General features: G+C 47.4%; 1 protein-coding gene across 2 annotated transcripts in view; it reads right to left on the bottom strand.

Moving 5' to 3' along the window:
- Positions 1-22,851, bottom strand: part of IFT74 (intraflagellar transport 74) — a 116,781-nt gene that overhangs the window by 80,471 nt on the left and 13,459 nt on the right. For both annotated transcript variants that reach the window (XM_053294789.1, XM_053294790.1), the window contains 3 exons: positions 21,527-21,587; positions 13,149-13,208; positions 3,249-3,310 (listed from right to left, as the gene is read on the bottom strand). In XM_053294789.1, the coding sequence (XP_053150764.1) occupies positions 3,249-3,310; positions 13,149-13,208; positions 21,527-21,587 (183 nt within the window). The remainder of the gene's footprint in view (positions 1-3,248; positions 3,311-13,148; positions 13,209-21,526; positions 21,588-22,851) is intronic.

Here is a 22,851-nt window from a genome sequence, read left to right as displayed (position 1 = left end):
GCAGATAGCGAAACCGCCGATAACGAGGCATTAATCCCTAGGTAAATGTGGGGGGTGTTAGGTTCTGGGACTTTAAAAGATCACCAAAAATTGCCGCCAGAATGAGAAAACAGGCCAAATAAAGTGCCCTACCTTGCTCCATTGGCTCTCAAGAGTCCAAGGATGCCACCCACGAGTAGAAAAGTGACCAAGCTTTGGCAGAATATTTCTGGGGTTTTGCCAGTTTTAAAAAAATAAGCCATAGAATGGCTCCTGCACTCAAAACAGTGGCCGGAAATGACCTCCAAGGTAATTTCCAGCCAGCCCCAACCCACGGATACATGAGTTTAACCCCCATTTTGCCATTTTTAATTATGAGGTCGAGTGTTCATTATCTGACCGCAGATATGTTAAAGGTGAGTCTGCAGATAACAAGGTTCTCCTGTATGATTCAATCTTCTTCTTATAGAAAATCAGTACATAGTTGTGATGGAGCATCACATTTTTCCCCTCTGTAAATCAATGCATTTTCTTTATAGTAGTCATTGAAGAGGTTTGTCTTAAAGAGTTTAAAATATGACAGTCAACCAAAAAAAATTCTTATGTGTTTGAGTGCAGATAAATATTTTAAAATAATTCTTATTGATATTGAATGGGTTTTGGTTTTATTACAGTAGGCAAACTATTACAAATATGAGATAAAGTAAAGTTTTTCATACTTAAGGTTAGGGTTAGCTTGCACTTTGACATAAAGTTTTGCTTTATCCTGAAGTCTGAAACCAGTTGCAGAAACAGCTTCTGTGTGGCAGTGCTCTAAAGCTGTGGTTTGAAGTATTTATTTCATACTGGACAAAATAAGTTCATAAGAAATATTTGGTACGAGAGTTGCATTTGGTGTGAGAGATGCATATTAAGATTTCAGTTACAAGCCTATTTACTTATGTAAAGGATCAAGCCAACTCATGTGAGAGGAATTTTAGCTGAGTCACTTCTCCCCGTGCCTCGTGGGCTGCCCCAGTCTTAAATTAACTAAAAAAAAAATCCCTGGTAGGTTGAATTTGCTGCCACCCCTCAAGTGATAGGACTTTTCTGACTGAAGGGAGCGATAACCTCCAGTCCCCTCCTTACTGTGCTAGCAGGCACATATAAAAATGTGGATGCACATACATGAGCGTTTAACTGGGAAAATAGCAGTCCTTTGCAGTGCTTTTGGGGGTGTATGAACAAGAGGCTTCCCCTTGTTCCAGAGCCAGTCAAACACTCGGAGATAACTTTTAAACCAAGAATAAACCAATTTATTATTGTTTTAAAAAAATAAGCATGTTCAGGATTTTAAAGCATAACGGTTACAAATGTAGTTGCCTTCTTAATGGTTACAAAAACGGGTAGCTGGGTATACAAACACACACACACACACACACACACACACACACACACACACACACACACACACACCAACACTCGTAATGCAATTCTTACTAAGACTTTTCCTAATTCTAACTTCAGAAGCCTCAACCTGGGCTTCTCCCTTCTCTTGTAACTCATGAGGACCTTGGTAAAACCAACCCTGCCGTCCCTGGTCCTGGGACAGAAAAAACTCACATAAGAACAACCCTGCTGGATCAGGCCCAAGGCCCATCTAGTCCAGCATCCTGTTTTGCACAGTGGCCCACCAGATGCTGCTAGAAGTCTACAGGAAGGAGTTGAGGGCATGCCCTCCCTCCTGCTGTTACTCCTCTGCAACTGGTACTCAGAGGCATCCTGCCTTTGAGGCTGGAAGTGGTCTATAGTCCTCAGACTAGTAGCCGTTGATAGACCTCTCCTCCATGAAGTTATCCAAACCCCTCTTAAAGCCATCCAGCTTGTTGGCTGTCACCACATCTTGTGGCAGAGAATTCCACAAGTTGATTATGCGTTGTATGTAAAAGTACTTCTGTTTGTTGGTCCTAAATTTCCTGGCAATCAATTTCATGGGATGACTCCTGGTTCTAGTGTTATGTGAGAGGGAGAAGAATTTCTCTCCATCCACTTTCTCCACACCATGCATGATTTTATAGACCTCTATCATGTCTCCCTGCAGTCGTTTTCCCCACTAAACTAAATAGCCCCAGGTGTTGTGGCCTTGCCTAATAAGGAAAGTGCTCTAGGCCCCTGATCATCTTGGTTGCCCTCTTCTGCACCTTTTCCAGTTCTACAATGTCCTTTTTGAGATGTGGTGACCAGAATTGTATGCAGTACTCCAGGTGTGGCCGCACCATAGTTTTGTCTAAGGGCATTATAATATTAGCAGTTTTATTTTCAATCCCCTTCCTAATGATCCCTGACATGGAATTGGCCTTTTTCACAGTTGCCGCATATTGGGTCTACACTTTCAATGAGCTGTCCACCACGACCCCAAGATCCCTCTCGTGGTCAGTCACTGATAGCTCAGATCCTATCAGCATATACTTGAAGTTGGGGTTTTTCGTTCCAATATGCATCACTTTACACTTGCCAACATTGAACCGCATTTGCCATTTTGTTGCTCACTCACCCAGTTTGGAGAGATCCTTTTGGAGCTCCTCACAATCTGTTTTGGATTTCACTACCCGAAAGAAGTTGGCATCATCTGAAAATTTGGCCACCTCACTGCTTACCCCACCTTCCAGATCATTTATGAATAAATTGAAAAGCACCAGTCCCAGCACAGATCCCTGAGGTACCCCACTTCTTACTTCCCTCCATTGTGAAAACTCTCCATTTATACCTACCCTCACCCTGAGAAGCCTTATCAAACTCCATTACACTCTTCTCCCTCAGAGCACACCATTCTTCTTCCCAGAAACCCCTGGGGAACACTTTAGACCTGCCCATCTTTTCCTCAGATTGGGTCTAGCTCAAGGTTCCCAGCCTGCCAATCAGGGGAAAACAGCCTGTTACACCATTAACCCAGTAGTTGCTGGTTGGCTGTTCACTACAACTTAGAATGTAAATTCCACAGTAACAAATTTGACTTTTCCAAAAAAATGTCGAGGATCAAGATGTTGCACTTTTAAAAAAGACTGGTAGGAATTGACACAGGAGCTGCTTCACAATTTTGTTAATTGTGAGTGCAGAGGCGATGCTGGTGCTAAGCGTGGTAAACATGTTGAGAGTGAAATGGAAATGAATAACTTCAAGTGCTTGAGGACATATATTGTACATATGTCAGGAAGTTATAACTGGCAATGTGACATAAAGTGCACGTTTCTGCAAATTCGCTCATCAGAATTTGTAGTTCATATACTTACGCCTGTCTTTCTGTAAAAATGATGTCTATGCTCTGAGCTTCACGATCGTTTTGAGCTTTCAACTATTAAAAAGACAAATCCATCGGTATCTTTAGCATGAAAATAGGCTTGCTACTTCTACAGTAAATGTGAGGAAATATTTGCTATTACTCAGCTTCGTCTTATATATTTGTTACTACAGCTTAACGGAGCCGTAGATTAGGTTGTAAATCAATTTTAAGAACTACAATCTGATCCTTAAGATATTGAACATAAATCAGAATTTAGGGCAGCTTTGAATGTTGTCACGAGCCCTGCCCTCACCAGTGAATCAGAATTTGACACTGAAGAGGAGGAGCTAGCACCAGTCCCAGTCCCAGTCCCCAAGAGCTGTAGCCCAGAGGAATCTCAGAGTATGGCTCTGAAAAGGCAGAGCCAGTACCAGACACAGAGTCAGGCCTCCACGATGGTCTGGAACCTGAGGGAACCCAGGAATTTAGCCCTGAAGAGGTAGGACCAGAAACGGCCCCATGTCCTGACACTAGGCTGGAGCTAGTGGGAGCTCCAGGGGTGGGGACCATTGAAATGATATCTAGGGAGCCCAAGCCCTCAAGGGATCTGCTCCCTCTTCTTCCATTTCCTCCCCCAATATCTGTGTATCAATCTTGGCAGTGGACAAAGCAAGATCAAATGAAGAGGAGTAGTACTGCCAGGCTTCAAGCCAGTGGCTGTCCCTTTAAGAAGGCTGCTTTCTGGCCATAGAGGCAGAGCACAGCAGGGGCAGACTGTGTTCAGGAGTATTTCAGGGCTCAGTGTGCCTCTGCCTGCTGTTTGCGTTAACATGTCTCATGGCTTTAGTCATGGTTGTACCCGACTGGCTGCCTGAACCTCGCCTTGCTGTCAGAACTCTGCTGAGCAGCTATGCTTCTTGATCGCCTTCGCTGGCCACCAGACTCTGTGCACCTTGCCGAATGGGACATGACAGGAGAAATGTGCCTTTATCAGCTCATATGGATAATAGTACAGGTGAAACTCAGAAAATTAGAATATCGTGCAAAAGTCCATTAATTTCAGTAATGCAAATTAAAAGGTGAAACTGATATATGAGACAGACGCATTACATGCAAAGCAAGATAAGTCAAGCCTTAATTTGTTATAATTGTGATGATCATGGCGTACAGCTCATGAAAACCCCAAATCCACAATCTCAGAAAATTAGAATATTACATGGAACCAAGAAGACAAGGATTGAAGAATAGAACAATATCAGACCTCTGAAAAGTATAAGCATGCATATGTATTCAGTACTTGGTTTGGGCCCCTTTTGCAGCAATTACTGCCTCAATGCAGCGTGGCATGGATGCTATCAGCCTGTGGCACTGATGAGGTATTATGGAAGACCAGGATGCTTCAGTAGCGGCCTTCAGCAATTCTGCATTGTTTGGTCTCATGTCTCTCATCCTTCTCTTGGCAATGCCCCATAGATTCTCTATGGTGTCAGGTCAGGCGAGTTTGCTAGCCAATCAAGCACAGTACACTGTATACTTTTCAGAGGTCCGATATTGTTCTATTCTTCAATCTTTGTCTTATTGGTTCCATGTAATATTCTAATTTTCTGAGATTGTGGATTTGGGGTTTTCATGAGCTGTACGCCATGATCATCACAATTATAACAAATTAAGGCTTGACTTATCTCGCTTTGCATGTAATGTGTCTGTCTCATATATCAGTTTCACCTTTTAATTTGCATTACTGAAATTAATGGTCTTTTGCACGATATTCTAATTTTCCGAGTTTCACCTGTAGATTGTACATACAGGTAACATACATTGACATAAACCACCTAGAGACAGAGGTTTGGGGCTTCTGTCCCAAATACGATAAATTAATACTGAGCAGAATGAAGCAAAAGATCTCCATAAGCATTTGTAAACTTGAAGCCATAGGCTTTGGTCCAGTGATATGATTTGCAACTGCAGAGACTGAACATACATAGTCCAATCAAAGAAACTACAATCCAGCCAATCAGCTATTTCATAGGCAGTGGAGAACATGGGTGGGACTGGTTTATACCCAGCCTCCTGCTCCTCTTCCCAAATAACTGATTGGTACAATTTTTGCTTATTTATTAGGTCTACATATACATAACCCAACTGAGCTATGGAATTGTAGAGGCAGTACTAGTTTGTGTGTGTGGTTCTGGCCCTGAATGAATAATGCACTAGCAGGTACCTTTTCAAATGGCAGTTGTCTGATCAAATGTTTGCTTCAGTGGTAAAATATGTTACTTATACATTGCTTGCACAGTAATTTCCAAAGGAATAAAAACAGTGCAGTAAAACAGGTTGCTTACCTGTAACAGGTGATCTGCTGGTGATTCCACGACATTCATAATGTATGGGTTCTGCGCCTGCGCAGACCAGCTTTGGATAGGATTTGTTAGCTCCTCGTGACGCCTGTAACTGCCTCCTGCACGTGCCTGCAGTACCTCATAGCAGCAGTTATGCATCATTCTGCTCAGTTTCTTGATGGCCGACTGTCACATCTTCCTTAGGACCGGCAATTAGTATTGTAGAATTGGTTATTGTAGAACTTGCTCATGTAAAGGTAGCTTGCCTTATGCAGCAGGGATCGATGGGCGGGTTTTATGAATGTCATAACCAGATCACCTGTTACAGGTAAGCAACCTGTTTATCTGGGTGGTGATTCCATGACAGTCATAATGTATGCGTGAATTATGAGCTACCCAGTTGGTAGTGGGTGCTGCAAGCTACTGTAACACCTGTTTAAGGACCGTTCGTCCAAACTCTGCGGCTGTGCTGTGCGAAGGTCCAAGGCGTAGTGCTCGATGAATGATTGATGGGATGCCCATGTGGCGGCTGTGCAGATGTCTCGGAATTTGATTCCTGCCAAGTGAGTGGCCGAAGTGGCGTACACTCTAGTGGAATGGGCTTTGATCGAAGTTGGTGGAGTGACTTTCTGTAAGTCATATGCCATCCTAATGAGTTTAACCAGCCAGAAAGACAGCCTCTGATGTGTAGGTGTCTGTCCCTTGTGTTCTCCCTTCTCACAAACAAACAGATGTTTTGTTTTTCTTATGTGCAGTGTCCTCTTCAGATAGTGCAGCAGTGCCCTGTGGACATCAAGGGAATGCATCGCCCGCTCTAATGGTGATTTAAGATCTCAGAAGAAAGTAGGCAGAACAATATTGGTGTTTAAAAGGAAGTCTGAGATTATCTTTGGCCTAAACTCTGGATCTAAGCACATGATAACCCTATCTGGATAGAATTTTGTGTAGGGTTCATCAATGTGAAGCGCTCACAGCTCGCTAACCCGCTTGGCCGTGGTTATAGCTACCAGGAACAGCGTTTTCAGAGTCACCAGTTTTAGCGATGCTGTTGCCATTGGTTTGAATGGTTTTTCCCAAAGTGACGAGAGTACCAGAGACAGGCTCCACTTTTCCATAGGGAGTCTTACCGGTGGGTATAAATTGTTGATGCCTTTTAGGAAGTCCTTGTTTCTTGGATGGGTGAAGACAGTCTTGCCGTCTCACCCACTATGGCGTGACAAGATTGCTGCCATATGTACCTTAATGGAGACATTGGCCAGACCTTCCCTTTTCAAGGATGTGAGGTACATGAGTACGTCCTTCAGGGTTGCTTCCTGGGGTTTGAACCGATGTGTAGCTGCATAGGCGCAGAATCTACACCATTTCGCCCTGTAGTTTTTTCTGGTGATGCCTTTTGAGTATCGAGGAGTATTTTTTTCAATAACCTATCCTCCACACTGTTAAGTTCAGTACAGACAGGTTCGGGTGCAGTATTTGGCTGTGATCTTGAGATATCTGATTCGACCATAGAAGTAGTCTTTTGAAGTTCCCCCTGGACAGTCTGAATAGCTGCGTGTACCAAGGTTGTCTCGACCACCAAGGGGCAATTACAATAGCTCTTGTCTGATCCTGCAGCAGCTTGGTTGAGTAGAGGGATTGGTGGACATAAGTAGAATGTGCTCCGTGTCCATAGAAACTGAAAGGCATCGCCCATGGATTGTGTTCTCAGCCCCATCCTGGAGCAATATTGGTCGTATCTCTTGTTTCGAGCTGTAGCGAAGAGGTCTACCTCTGGTCCCTGCCAGGAGTTGAACAGCTGATCTAGGATTCTCTGGTTCATCTCCCATTCGTGCTGCTGCAGCACCAAGTCTCTGCTCAGTGAGTCTGCCAGTGAGTTCTGGGTACCCTTTATGTAAATGGCTAACACATGGATTCCCCTCGGAATGCACCAGTTCCATAACTGGAGGCTGAGGTGGCAAAGAGCCTTCAAAACTGTGCTGCCCTGATTGTTTACGTAGGCGATGGCCATCATGTTGTCCATCTGGAGCTGGACAATCTGGCTGGTGATGTGGTCTTGAAAGGCTTGAAAGGCCTTGTAGGCTGCCAAGAGTTCTAAGAAGTTGATATTCAATCGTGCCTCCTTGTCATGCCTCAGACTTCTGACTCAGAGGAGTCAGGGCAGGAATGGGAGGATTCGCCTGCTGGTGAGGGCTCAGAGGCACAGCAACAGGACTTGGCAGGGAGCCCAGACTCTGGAGCTGAGGATTCGCAACAGCAGCCAGACATGATTTCTGATGGGGAGGAGCCTGGGATTTCACCTGTCTTGAGAAGACGGCTCAAGAGGAAGGCTCAGTGGAAGTCACGCAGGCGCAGGAGATCACTAGAGAGGAAGCCGAAGTGCTGACTCAGGGAAGCCTGATTGGCTGCTGGTTCTCTTGAGCCCTATATATTTGGTACTCTCTCAATTGCTCAGTGCTGTTTGCAACGTTCGCTGACTGCAGACAGTGTGCCATTGAATTCCCAAACTTTGTCCGAGTTCCAGTTTGCCTTGTTTATGCTCCCTACTTTGTTCTGTTAATTCCTTGCTCTGTTGTCCTTCGCTATTTTCATTCCTTTGCTCTGTTTTCTCTTTCACTTATTACTCAGTTATTGTTAGAGGGGGGTACTTAGTGCAGTTCAGGGAACTTAATTCATTTACTGTTTTCTTTGTGAGCCTTTTATTTTTCACTCGTGCAGTTCTGCTGCCGCTTTCTGTTATCTCACTGGGGAGTGCTGAAGGGAGTTGTAAATCCTGTTGGGTTAGCCGAGCTAACAGATTTACGACACTCCTGAGGAGACCAAAGACCTTGTACCCTTGCTCTTCCAAGTGTGCCCCCCAAACCCGCATGGAGGCATCGGATGTCACCGTCAGAGTGGGCATTGGTGTCCTGAATGGTACCCCTTTAGGAGATTTGTATCTTTGGTCCACCAGTGCAAGGAGGTCAGCACTTTGCCCAGTATTAGCAGACACTTGGCTTGTGGGTCGATGTTGGGACAGAATGACTTGAGGAACCAAAGCTGCAGCTTTCTCATCCTCAGCTTTGCGTAGGGCACCATGGTGGTGCATGAGGCCATAAGACCTAGAAGTACCTGCACTGTCCTGGCCTTTTGTAACGGCGCTGAGTGAAATGCGTCCACCAATGAGCGGATGTGCTGACACCTCTCTTCCAGCTGGTAAGCCCTTTGGTCTGTCATATCCAGCAGAACCTCAATGTATTGTAGGCATCTAGTTGGTTGTAGGAACAACTTTTTCCAGTTGATTTGGATTCCCAAGTTGTCGAGAAGTGATGTCTCCATGCCTATGTGGGAGATCAATTGTTGCTGTGTCTTGGCCGTGCAGGTAGGGGAAGACTGACAGGCCCTGAACTCTGAGGTAGGCTATAATGACAGCCATGCACTTTGTGAACACCCTCGGGGCAGTCACCAGCCCAAAGAGTAACACACTGTACTCATAAATCGCTGAGCCCATAGTGAAGTGGAGATATTTCCAGTGGCTCTCTTGTATGCCTATATGGAAGTACGCATCCTTGAGATCTAGCGTTGCAATCCATTGCTCCTTGTGGAGAAGTGGAAGGATTGCTTGCAACGTTGTTATGCAGAATTTTTGTACTTTGGTGTATAGGTTCAGCCACGGTAAGTCCATTATGGGGTGTATGCCCCCGTCCCGTTTGGGGATTTGAAAGTACTGGGAGTAAAATCCCATCTGGCTGCCCACTGCACAGGTTATATGGCCTCCTTTAACAACAACTGCTGCATCTCTTCCATCAGTACTGGACTCTCCGGAGTGTATTTCAGACCTGTAAAGGGCAGCTTATCCTTGAACTCCATCGCATATCCTGTTGTAATTATGTGTAGGATCCACTGGTCCGATGTTATATGGTGCCATGCTTGGGCATGGTTTGCCAGTTTGATGGAGATTCTGGCTGATGTCAAGGAAATGGTTTTCCTTGCACAGATGTTCAAGTTATTGTGGTGAAGAGGCTCATTGCAAGCAGGTAGGTTGTGGTCTGCAAGTGGGCTCAGACCCATCAAAGCTGCTGCTTAGACTTCTGTGTCAGCTTATTATGATTAGGCTGATTGGCTCTATTCTGTGGTTGGTATGGTCTTTTATTGTAACATTGGTCTGGGCATCTGAAATTCTTGTGCTTGTTCTGGCGATAATAGTTCTGTCTCCTTTGATAAGGTTGAAATCTGGAGGTGGACTATTTCTGGTTTGCGAATGATCTTGCAGTGTTTCTGGACTTTTTCCACTGCTCCATTGTGTTGTCAGTCTCTTCAGAGAAGAGTCTCTTGCCATTGAAGGGTAGTGCTTCAATGTGGTCCCTCATGCCTTGTTGCAAGGTTGTAGCTCGCAACCAAGCATGTCTTCTAAGTAATATAGCTGAGGGCAGAGTGCGGGACTCAGACTTTGCCAAATGTTTCTCATTTGCCAGTTGTTGCCGAGTCGCTGTTGTAGTCCACACAAATGTGGATTCAAATTGCTTTACAAAGTCAGTAGGATTCAAGGTTGCACACTTTTCATAGAGGTTTTCCCATAAGGAATGGATAAATTTGGCCAGGCAAGCAATGTAGTTTGTGACTTTAAATGAGAGACAAGCTGTTGAATATGTTCGTCTGCCTAGTACATACAGCTTGCAGCCCTCTCTATCGGTTTTGTATGGCGTTGCCCCCCTTTCGAAGTTGATGCACAGCCAATGACTAGCGAATTCAGGGTGGGGTGACGCATCAAGTATTCATTATTTTCTTCCTGAATCCTGTAGAGTCTCAAGACGTTTGGAGGTGGGAGTAGAGGTCTGGTCCACGTCCCAAGCAGACTTTGTCGCCTTGGAGATGACAGGCAACATTGTTAAGTATACTGGCCGTAAACCGGCCGTTCTCTTCATAAAATTGTAAATGGGGTTGTCCAAATCTGTTGTCTTCTGCTTGAGGTCCAATCCCAACACTTCTGCCATCTCTGTAATTTGCTGATGATAGCTCTTCATCTCTTCTGTAGGTGAGGTGGAAGGTAATGTGGCCACATCTGGGCTAGGATCCGGAAGGGTGCGTTCCTCAACGTCTAGTTTAAAGGAATTTGATACATAGCTCTCACCTTCGTCCGATGAGGAGGGTGAACTTGAATCCTCATGGGTATCTGTGGTAGCCGGTACATATGTGGGTGCACGGATGTCTGTTTGGCTTGTCTGTGTAGTAGAATGTTGTAGTATGTGACGTCGAGGTAACATCGGCAGCGGTGGAAAGCTGGCCTGAATGGAGACTGTCCTATTGTTAGTAGGTGCACAGTGGGTCTGTACAGAGGTCTCTCTGATGCTTTGTGTAGGATGGATTGCTTGCTGTAACCTAGCTTTGCGTGCTTATTCTCTATGTTGTTGCCACTCTTTAAATAGGGAATATTCCTCTGGGGAAATGGTCATGGTATCGCCCCATCCACCATGCGGCAGCAACCTCACTACTGGGGTGGTTCTAGCAGTCATTCAAGGTGTCTTTGGTACTGAGGGGGGTTGGTCGTTCTGATCCCCCTCAATATCGAGATTGAGGTTTTGAAAGGCCCTGAATGTTGCAGTCGACAGAGTGCTCTCCTCCAAGTGTAGCAGTCTTGAGAGGTTAGATACAGAGCGATCCTGGAGTTCGAAGTTAAGTTCTGGGTCTTGATCACTGTCAAGCTCGTTATCATGGATTATAGTGAGCTCAGTGATGTGTCTTCTCCAAGGCATTAGACCTCAATGTCGACATCCAAGTCGATATCTATGTCAACACCTGTGCAGCCATTTGTTTTGGTTTTGGTGTTAACGTTGTTGAAGTGTTGTTTGGTGCGTGAACAGTTGTCTGATCCATCAATGCCGAGGAAGCTGCAGGTGGAAGAAGTTTTCTGTGCGTCTTCGGTGCCAGTGATTTATGACAATGAGTGCTGGTTGTTTTAGGGCTTCCTCTCAACATCGAGGTCGCTCTAGATCATGGTGTTGAATTGAGGGCGATTGGTGTAGTGTTGGAGCTGGCAAGAGTGAAATCGCCGAGTGTCGAGGGGTCTTGCAGCCTTGCAGCCCAGTGGGGGAAGGTGTCTCCTCTGCACTATGGCTCCGGCGCCTTTTCTTATGTTTCTTCACCGGTGGTTCCGCCGTAGACCCTTTGCCCTTTCTCTTAGGGCTTGCTGGTTACTCTCCTGGCTTTTTAAAAAGAGCCTTGCCCCTCAAGCCCGAGGCGGTCAAAGTCGAGGCAGTGGGCATTGTAGCTTTATGCACAAGTCTCGGTACCAAAGGAGAGGCGGAGGCCGGTGCAAGGTGACTTGGAAGGAGGGCATGTTCCATCAGTGGCACCTTCAAGCAGGCTGCCAGATTTTTCAGCGTCTGCTTCGAAAATGTGACACAGACGGGGCAGTTGGTGGTGTTGTGCACTTCACCCAGGCAGAACAGGCAAAGCTCGTGCCCGTTTGTGGAAGGGAATTTCCCCCTGCACTCCCGCACTTCTTCAAGGTGTTTTCTCCCTGACCCTGACCCTCTTATCACTTATGAGAGGAGTGAGGGAACGGGGGATAATTACTGGAAAGTCTTTTTTTTTTTTTTTGGTAAGGTGTTGAGTGATAGAAATACCATTGGTATGCCAGAGTCATCGTCTGAGTTATCCGATTAAGTTGCCTAAGCCAGTAGGAAAAGCTAAGGGAAGTCGTTAGTCAGATCCGAGATCAAAGTCCGTAAATGCTTTCAAAATCACCAAGATATGTAAGTCGAAAGAGTTGAAAAGAGTTAACTGAGGAGCTGAAATCGCTAAGGTGGTCAGCAAGAAACTGAGCAGAAGGATGCCTAACCGCCACTATGACGTACTTCAGACACGTGCAGGAGGTGGTTACAGGTGTCACGAGGAACTAACGAATCCTATCTGAAGCTGGTCTGCGCAGGTGCAGAACCCATACATTATGACTGTTGTGGAATCACTACACAGACCCTTTGTTATTTCCCATTCTCCCTTGCACTGAGTAAGGGAGTTCAGAGGGTGGTGCTTTGAAAACACACACTACATGACTATTTTGGCCAGGGTCAAGCAGTCACATTGTTTTCAAGATCTAATCAAACTGGCTGAAATCCTGAGCAACCGTCCAAGGATGCAACAGGAACTGTGTCCTTGCAGAGAGAGTGAGAGAGATTGAGTGTGCTCTTAAGGCATCCAGTGGCATCCTGAGCAAAGCATGCACACGGGGGGATGGGAGGAAATTTTTACTAAGGGCAGCATAACCCTCAGGGGCATATTTCTAGAAGGCAAGGAGTACCTCTGGAGGCAGGAGAGGTAAGTGAAAATCACTCCCCCCCTTCCCCCTTGTATATGCCCTGCTGCTTAAGAAGCTTCTAGTTGCAAAGATGCAGCCTCTCTCTGTGAGAAAGCAGCTCCTGCTGTGTCCTTAGACCACTTATCTGGATGCCAACCACTGTTTCCTTCAACCATCCTCCAATAATAATTCAACACCACTGGTCAAGTAGGAACTTTACAGCAGCATGGCCAAATCTAACAACAAACTACTATTCAAACAAAACAACATTTCCTAAAACACAAATCTTAGTACTTACCAGGTTATAGTCACTCATCACTTCCTCCATATCAGTGTTGGTGTTAAGTTTATCCACTAGCTAAAACAACAAAGAAACCCAATTAGTTGTTTTCTTTGGACTCACAGAAGAACATAACTAGATAATAGGGGTGTGCATTTCGGGTTTTCGGTGATTCGGCTCGGGACCCGAGCCGAATCACCCTTGTTCTGTTCTGTGCCCGAATTCTGCTGACCCGAATCACCCCCGATTCGTTTCGGATTCGGATTTAATCCGAATCCGAATCGATTCGGATCAGCAAAAAGGACCCTGGAGCCAAAAGAGTGGGGTGGGGTGGTAGTGCCTAATGGGTGTAGGCTACCATCCCAATTTCAGGGGGATGGGACAGAGGGCTGATTTTTTGTGATTTTTTGAAGTTTTTGTGTCTTTGGGGCAGATTGGGGGCAGAAAGTGTATCTGCCCCAAAAGAATGGGGTGGTGTGGTAGTGCCTAATGGGTGTAGGCTGCCACCCCAATTTCAGGGGGGTGGGACAAAGGGCTGATTTTTTGTGAATTTCTGAAGTTTTTGTGTGTTTGGGGCAGATGGGGGGGCAGAAAGTGGATCTGCCCCAAAAGAGTGGGGTGGGGTGGTAGTGCCTAATGGGTGTAGGCTGCCACCCCAATTTCAGGGGGATCGGACAAAGGGCTGATTTTTTGTGAATTTCTGAGGGTTTTCTTGGGTGCAGCAGAGTGCTAGATTGATTCATTCATTCATGCAGCATATAGTACTCTCAACTCTAAATGACCCTAACACTCTCACTTTCTCTCACTCTCTCCTTTATTACTATGACGAGTATGGGAATGAATCAATCTAGCACTCTGCTGCACCCAAGAAAACCCTCAGAAATTCACAAAATATCAGCCCTTTGTCCGATCCCCCTGAAATTGGGGTGGCAGCCTACACCTATTAGGCACTACCACCCCACCCCACTCTTTTGGGGCAGATACACTTTCTGCCCCCCCATCTGCCCCAAACACACAAAAACTTCAGAAATTCACAAAAAATCAGCCCTTTGTCCCACCCCCCTGAAATTGGGGTGGCAGCCTACACCCATTAGGCACTACCACCCCACTCCACTCTTTTGGGGCAGATCCACGTTCTGCCCCCCCATCTGCCCCAAAGACACAAAAACTTCAGAAATTCACAAAAAATCAGCCCTCTGTCCCACCCCCCTGAAATTGGGGTGGCAGCCTACGCCCATTAGGCACTACCACACCACACCACTCTTTTGGGGCAGATCCACCTTCTGCCCCCCCCATCTGACCCAAAGACACAAAAACTTCAGAAATTCACAAAAAAACAGCCCTTTGTCCCACCCCCCTGAAATTGGGGTGGCAGCCTACACCCATTAGGCACTACCACCCCGCCCCACCCCACTCTGCTGCCCCATATCCCACTCCAAGTCCAGCAACAGTGCCCTGCCCTGAACCTCACCTCATCCAAACTTTTTTGGCCCACTACAGTAAACAGACAGGCACAGCCAGGAGGGAACACGCATAGCATGTGGAGGACGCACGCAAGACAACACTCCGCAAGTGGAGCAGCAAGGCTTGGCATGTTGTTGTTGCCCCCTCCTAGCCCACACAGCTTTGAAGAGTAACGGATGATGATGGCAGATAAGAAGAGAATGGCAGCACGCACGTGTCTCTGGACATTTCTTTTCCTGTCTGACTCTGTGGCATGAGATCGCCGCATCTATGTATGGGCAAGCACAATCTTCAAATAAAATGCTGTCAATCAACTCTCAAACATGACCCGATCTTCATTTGGAAACATAATACATCTCCCCACACACACGCACAGGCACAGTGAATTGCACCTGTCCTGTCCTTTACCGGGCCCCACACGGCCACACCACACCACACCACATCACACAACAACACCACACACCACGAAGAGGTCTCTGCAACAAAGCAAGCTAGAATTTGCAGGCTTTTTCGGATTGCATCCCAATGCATGCCGCAGATACTGGGCAGAAAGACTGTGTGCAATCACATGATACAACATTACCACTAGTTTGGAGTCTAGATGCCTTTATTCCCCTGTGTGTGTGCACTGTGCGGGTGTGCTGCTCACTCACTCTGCAAGAGGGTTAGGGCTGAAAGGGCTGTGTCGCCTCAGGTTGCAATGTGTGCTCTCTCTGTCTGCGTGAGACAGACATTTGTGTGAGGGCTGCACCAGCATCAAGCTCATCATTGGCAACACAGCTTTTTGGGGGGAGGGGAGGGGAGGGGAGGCGGGTGCATGTGTGTGTGTGTGCCGCTTCAGGCACAGCAGTAGTACTACTCCCATTGTGGCCAGAAAAAGCAGGCAGCAGCAGAGCAGACCATCTCACTCAGCAGCGGCGGCGACAACCTAATAGCTCAGTAGACCAAGGCAAACCACATATTTGGATTTGAACAGAGGAGAGCATGAAGATTAAGAAAGAACATCACCTGACAAGCAAGCCAAAATCAGAAATAAGCACATCACATTGAGAAACGCAGCAGACAGACGTTTTTTAGATTTCAGCTTCAATGCTATTGTTCATGGGAGGAAGCAATGATGATGACAGTTTTAGCAGGCAAGCAGGCTAGCAATTAGCAGCAAGCCCTCTCAGTGACAGTGTGTGTGCCCCCCTCGCCAGGAGGCACAGGCCCATTGCACAGAGCCACTACTCTCCCCCAGGGATGTCCCTTCCAATCCTGACTGTGCCCCCCCCACACGCACACGCAGCAGCCTGTCTCTGAGGTTGTGGATGGATGGTGCGCTGCCCTACGGCCCAGCCTTCAGCACTGGGCAAGTGGGTGCTCCCAGCATCAGGGGGGGGGGCCCACCACAGATTTCTTCTGCAGAGACAGCGACTACAGCTCCCATTGTCCCTAGTCTTGATGGTGGCCAGCCATCGAGACAGTGGGAAATGGGAGTTGTAGTCTCTCTCTGCCACATCTGTGGTAACCCCTCCCTCATGCTGGGAGCACTCACCTGGCAGTCCACCATCCCAGGCTGACAGTGCAGCGGTGCCTGTGTATGCATGCGTGTCTGGATGTGCCAGCAGCACTAAGGGGCATGTTTTAGTGGCAGGGTGGTCTTAGAGGGTTGGACTGTGACACATCTTCTGGCCGGGATGAACTGCCGTGGCGTGGGAGGCGCTGCATAGGGGGGGTGACGCGAGTCACTCGCCCTCCATGGCCAGTTCGGGGTAGCCCAGCAGGGGGAGGTTGGCCTTCAAGAAGACGAGCTGCTCGACCAACTCAGCATCCAGGCGTGAGCGCAGAGGAGTCACCACGTCCCCGACCATGGAGAACAACCTCTCGCTCGAGACGCTGGTTGGCGGGCAAGAGAAAAACCGGACAGCAACGGACGCCAAGTCCGGCCAGACTTTGCGACGCGTTGCCCAAAAGGGGAACGGCTCACTCTCCTCGTCTTCCGTCGCCTCCTCCAGGTACTGCAGAACAGTCTGCTCAGCACAGCTGGGGCGAGGGACAGGCTCCTCCCGTCTCCCTGGCATGAGACTAGCATAGCCCCTGAGCCACCGGGTGGTGGTTCGAGGTCGCACTGGCTGCTCTGTTGGTCCCACTGCCGGAGAAACCACCCCGCTGGACTGGGAAGAAGTGGGGGTGGTGGCAGTGCTGCTGCTGCTGCTGCTGGGGGTGGGATGTGCAGTGCCAGCCTGCGACCAAGACCCCTCCTCCTGGTCGTCTGCTGCACCACCTATCCCTAGCCTCCTTTCCTCTTCACGCTTCACGTGTTCGACCAGGATGTCCCTCCACCTGGGCAGCTCACCAGGAGGCACAGCGCTGCCCTTCATCCTTGGGTCACAAATGCATGCCAGGACATGCCATGCAGATGCGGCCCATGGTGTCTTGAGCCGCTCAACTACCCCAGTCCTCAACCGACCTGCCAGGGCAATCGCAACCCCAGTGGTCAGAGTGGTCTGGAGATCGCTCATTGCCTTCTCCAGGAGAATAGCAGTGGGCAAAGCCAGGCTCAGCGTGGCGGTCTGAGTACACAAGTCGTTCGTAGCAGAATAGAACGGCTCTAGTACTAAGACCAGCACGCGGATCACCGGCCAGTCATCATAGAGAGACTTGCACAGATCCAAGCAACCACGCGTCCCCAGGCTGTTGAGTGCTCCCTCTTGCTCATGCATGCGCCGGAGCAAGAGAAAGGTGGAGTTCCACCGGGTAGGAACATCCTGGGGGATTTGGTGTTCAGGCAGGCCCAGCTCGATCTGTCTGGCCTTGAGCTGGCGCCTTGCCTTTTCACTCCGGTGGAAGTGGCCCGCTACCTGGCGGCAACGCTCCACCAGGGCGGCCATGGGAGCAGCAGGATCCTGACCTAAACTACTAGAAGAGCCCTGAACACGCTGGTGCTCCTTGGCCTTCTTCGGCGCCTCCTTGAGGCCAAGCGCACCCTTCACTACGAGGTTCAAGGTGTGCGCAGCGCAAGCGATGTTCACACCGTAAACCCGCCTAGCAGCCTTGGTGATGTTGGCTGCGTTGTCCGTCACCATGAAGCCCCGGCGGAGGGTTGGCTCCCTGGCCAGCCACGCCCCCACCTGCCGCTCCATGACGGCAGCCAACTCATCTGAAGTGTGGTCTGTGTCCATCGCCTCCACATGCAACACTGCCCAAGAAGGCGTGCATGCATGGGAGGAGCTGGATACAGCACCAGTAGCGCCAGATGTCCCCTCACCCCCATGCCCCCACCAATGGGCTGTCAGGGACATGAAGGCAGTGTGAAGCCCACTGCGGCTAGTCCAGATATCCGCAGTGAAATGCACACTGGTGTTTGGCCCAGCTGCACGCAGCTTGGCCAACATGGCCCCCCTGCACGCACGGTACAGGGAGGGGACCACCCTTCTGCTGAAAGTGGTCCTTGAGGGGATCTTGTACTCTGGAGAAAGCAGCTGGAGCAGACGCCGGAAGCCGACATTGTCGACAATGGAGAACGGCTGGTCATCAAGAGCGATCATCTCACCAATGGCCCGAGTCACGAGATGAGGCTTTGGACGATCAGACCGCTTCCCAAGAGATTGCACCCACTGATGATCGGTCAGCTTTTCCTGCCTGTGGGCAGGAGCCGCTGGCCGCTTGCTGCTGCTGTCACTACTACTGCTTCTGCTACCAGGTGAGGCACCGGGCCTACTGCCAGTGCCAGCAGAGGTCTCCACACCTGGGTGCCGCCGACGCATGTGCGACCACAGCCCCGAGGTTGTGAAGTGCATAGGGTCCCTGCCTCTGCTGACCAGTGCCTTGCAGTGGGTGCACACAGCATGGGTGGGATCACCAGGGCTAAGCTCAAAGTGATCCCAGACCACACTGCCAGACTCCCCAGCGACACGAGGTCGCTTTGTTGGTGGAACTTTTGCTGGTTCCTTCTCGGGCATACCACCACTGATGCCCTCAGCACTGGCAAGGGAAGGCCCAGGGGCAGGAGAAGATCTTCCCTCCTCCTGAGCCCCCTCAGATGCCAGACTGAGCCCCCCACCAACCCCCATAGTGACCGTTTGGGGGGTCCGCAAGGTGGATCTGGCTGGACTGCCAACCTCCTCCACCAGGACCACCTCCTCAGCTGCCACAGGAAGATCTTCTTCCCTGGCAATCTGGGAGGCCCCCCCCCAAATCCTGCCTGGCCACAGGCCCTGGCATAGGGCCAGGCTGACCCGAGAAGAAGTCAAGCCTGCGCGCCGAAGCAGGGCCGGGGGTGACTTGGGGAGTAGGACCCTCTTGCCGCCCCCTGCCACGACCAGCTGTAGGGAAGACAAGCCTCCCACTTACTTGCGCCCTCCTTTTTCCTGCTGTCCTCCCAACCATTGCTTTTAAAAACTTTTTTAAAAATTTCAAAATGTGAAGAAGGGGTAGTTGTCTCAGGGGGCAGCAGGTATACTAGAGGGCCAGAAAAACAGTGGATGTGCTGCGGTGCCGGTGACTTTACAATGCCTCCTTGCTTAAGGCTTGTTGTTGTTGGCACAAATGCTGTTGCTGCAAGATCCCAGTCAGAAGTTGCCGTGCAATGAATGTATCACGACACAGTCAGTCACAGAGGGACTGGGAGACAGTGGGAGTTACTTGATGCGCGATACAACAGAAGCAGGCTGTGCAACAAAAAAATATAAAAATTAAAAATTAAGATACTAGCTCAGCTGCTGTGCAGTGCACAGGTGCAGGAGGAGTTATGTAAGGCTGGAGCCTTGCGCACACAGTGTGCAGTGCACTTAGTCAGTAGAAGTGAAAGTAAGTTTAGTTATATTATCTTTCTCTGACTGTCGGTCACTTTGAATGGAATGGACTGGAGAATTTATTTGTTGCAAGTAACTTGTGTTGTTGTTACTAATGTATCGAACGCACTCCACCACAGGGGAAAGTTACTCTCTCTGTGGTCTGAAAGTAGCACACAGTTACAAAAATGTTTCAAAAAATTATCTCTGTGTCAATTTCACAGGCAAACAAGATGGAAAAGTAACTGTGGGCAGACTAGGCCCTTAAAAAATATTTCTGCAAAATACACAAAAGCAGCAACAGAAATATAAAGTTGCAGCACTACTAGGCCAGGCCACTCTTACAGTCTACTGCTACTCTACAGTTGAACCTCCTCCTAATAGCTAGCTGCCGGGGAAGGCTACACACAAACCCTAGTTATTTAAAACCCTATTTATTTAAAACACTATTTATTTAAAACCCAATCTTACAACTATCACAACACTTTAAAACCCTATTTATTTAAAACACTATTTATTTAAAACCCAATCTTACAACTATCACACAACACTTATAGAGAAAAGTGAAAACCCCAAAAACCTAAAAACAGGGAAAAATTAATAAACCCCAAACGCACAGTTAAAGGAACGGAACACTACAGATTAGAACGCCGTGTGTGACGTGCGTGTGTCTGTGTGTTGTGTGCGTGTGTAAAATATAAATGGCTGGGCCAATCTCACTCAGGTGTAGGCTTCTCCAACGCCGGGTCTCTGGCGTCCACCTCTGAGGGTCTGGTCTGGTGGTCACACAGGCGGGCCTGGAGTGCAGGCAGGCAGACAGGCAGGCAGGGACAGGCAGCAGTGACTCTCCGCAGAAAAAAATTGCCCAAAAAAGTGGTTTGGCAAAAAATAGGGTGGGGGGATTCAAAAGGAGAAAAAAACCCCTCCTTTCCCACCAAGGGCTGCAGGCTGGCAATGCTTGCAGGCAGTCAGATGTTTAAAAAAAAAAATCTAAAATCTATTCCTCTTCTCTTCACAAAAAAGGATTTTAAAAAATGGGAAGAGGTTTGCTCTGCAAGGAAGAGGTTTCCTTTCCTTAAAAAAAAATCTTCCCCTCTTCTAGCCCCAACAAGGATTAAAAAATGAGCAGAGGGTTTGCCTCTGCAAGGCAGAGGTTTCTTTAAAAAAAAATTCTCACCCTCTTTTAATCCAAAAATGGATTAAAAATTGAAAAGTGGTTTGCCCCTGAAAGGAAGAGGTTTCCTTAAAAAAAAAAAAAATTCTCCCCCTCTTCTAGCCCCAACAAGGATTTAAAAATGAGCAGTGGGAAACCTCTGCAAGGCAGAGGTTTCTTTAAAAAAAATTTCCACCCTCTTCTCTATTTTAAAAATTGCTTAAATAAAGCAGAAAACCAACCAACAAGGCAGAGCACTGGCGTAAATGCAGAAAAACAGCACCCACAAAAATCCAAAATCAAAATGGAGGCAAGACTTACTAAGCAAGGCAGCAGATCTCTCTCTTGTGTCTCTTCTCCCACGCAAGGCAGCAGAAAGGAAGAAAATGGCTACTGGTGGCCCCTTAAATACCCTCCTGCAAAGCCCTCCAAAAATCACCCCCACCCTTGACCCTACCTCCACCTGTACCTGGCCAATGGGAGGGTGTGATTTACTATCCAAACCTTATTTGGTCATTTTCCTCTGCAGGTAGGAACTTTTATTTTCAATGGAGGTGAATGGGAAAAATTTTTTGCATTGAAGTCAATGGAGAAAAAAAGGCGGGAAATTCAAAGAGCTGTCAGAATGAAAATGGAGGGGGAAGAAGAAGGCAATTCTGCAGCCACAAAATGGAGGCTGCAGACATGCCCACGGAGGTCCGAATCACCCGAATTTTTTTTCATGAAATCGGGGTGATTCGGATCGGGCACAGAAGATTTCGGAGGTCCTCATGGGTGATTCGGATCGGCTCCGAATCACCCGAAATTCATTGTTTTGGGCACAGAACGATCTGTGCCCGAAACGAAATGCACATCCCTACTAGATAAAACAACAGATTACTATCACGGACATTCATCTCAAAATATGTGTATGCAAGAATGGCATTAGGGCAGCAACAGATTGAACAGTAAATGCATAAGCGTCAACGCAAATAAAAACAATCTGTAAAAGCACCATGGCATACCATATTGTAATCTGCTAGTTGTCCTTGAAACTCTTTGATCTCACCAGCTAAAGACTCTGCCCTAAATGAGAAAAGAAAAGAAAGAGTAGAACAAAGGTGGGAATGTAACAAAATGCAATGAAAGCAAATTTTCTTTTAACATGTCAGCCCAAAAGATAGTTGGTTGTCATTGCACTGGCTCAGATCTTGAGTACAGTGTTCTCTCTAATTATTCTCATCTGTGTTTGGAATGAGTTTTGTTCTGGGCAGCAGTATCAAGGCAGTGTGTGCGCATGTGCTTTCAGAATGGGGCTTTCTTGACTAAACCTGAGCGGGATCTAAAATTAACTGAGCAGAATCAGAAAATGTGTGAGCACGCTCACATGCCTTAGAGGGAACACTGCTGGAGTACTGAAACAGATGTGGAATGTGTACTGTGCACCAGGGTGGCCAGAACCTCAGGTGAGTCAAATGGGCCATAACCCAAAATTTGGCTTTAAAAAAGCCAAATCTGGCAACAGAGCTGTGCACCTGCTTTGGAGGAATGGAACTAGTTGTGTGTTCCCCAGGGCACAGTGGGGAGGGTGTATTTCAAGGTTTCTATCACCCCTTCAGATCTTCACGTAGTAGTAGTGGTAGTAATTTTTATTTCAGACACTGACCAGCAAATACAGAAGGGCAAAAGTAAAAATAAAACAAAATAAAAAGATAAACATACATAAAATTCCCAAAGGTTCCTAGAAACATTTAAACATATTCGGGAAAACACCAACATCATTTATGGGGAAGCAGGAAAAAAGAAAAAAAAACCCAACTCAATATATAACAGCTATTCTCAATAGATAATAATACTTAGTTGTTAAAATACATAACATGGTCTTATGAATTCTACTGGCAATTAGGCAGAACCTGGCAACTGCATAAGAAATCTTATCATGATCTGATAAAAGATAACATATGTAGAAATCATCAGAACAGCCCGGAAAATTTAATAAATGTGGAGTAATGTGCATATTATGAATGTCCCTATAAAAATCACAATACAATAGAACATGCACTGTTGATTCTATGGCTCCTGAATCGCAGGGACAAAAGCGCTCTGCAAATAGGATTTTGTTACATCTGTCCTCAAGCACTGCAGTGTGCAGGACATTAAACTGTGCTTGGGTAAACGCCCTGCGATACTTGGTCACTGTAATGTGATTAAGATATCTGGCAAGATGTGTGTTCAGAATTTGATTTTCCAGCATTGCTCCCCTTGGAATGAAACTTTGGTCTGTCTGTTGTTTTGCATCTAAGATTCTTTGGGTAACCACCAACTTGGCCCAGTCACAGCCCATCATTAT

This window comes from Hemicordylus capensis, chromosome 2, assembly GCF_027244095.1.
Source record: "Hemicordylus capensis ecotype Gifberg chromosome 2, rHemCap1.1.pri, whole genome shotgun sequence".
Classification (NCBI taxonomy): domain Eukaryota; kingdom Metazoa; phylum Chordata; class Lepidosauria; order Squamata; family Cordylidae; genus Hemicordylus; species Hemicordylus capensis.
This window is presented reverse-complemented; position numbering and strand designations above follow the sequence as displayed.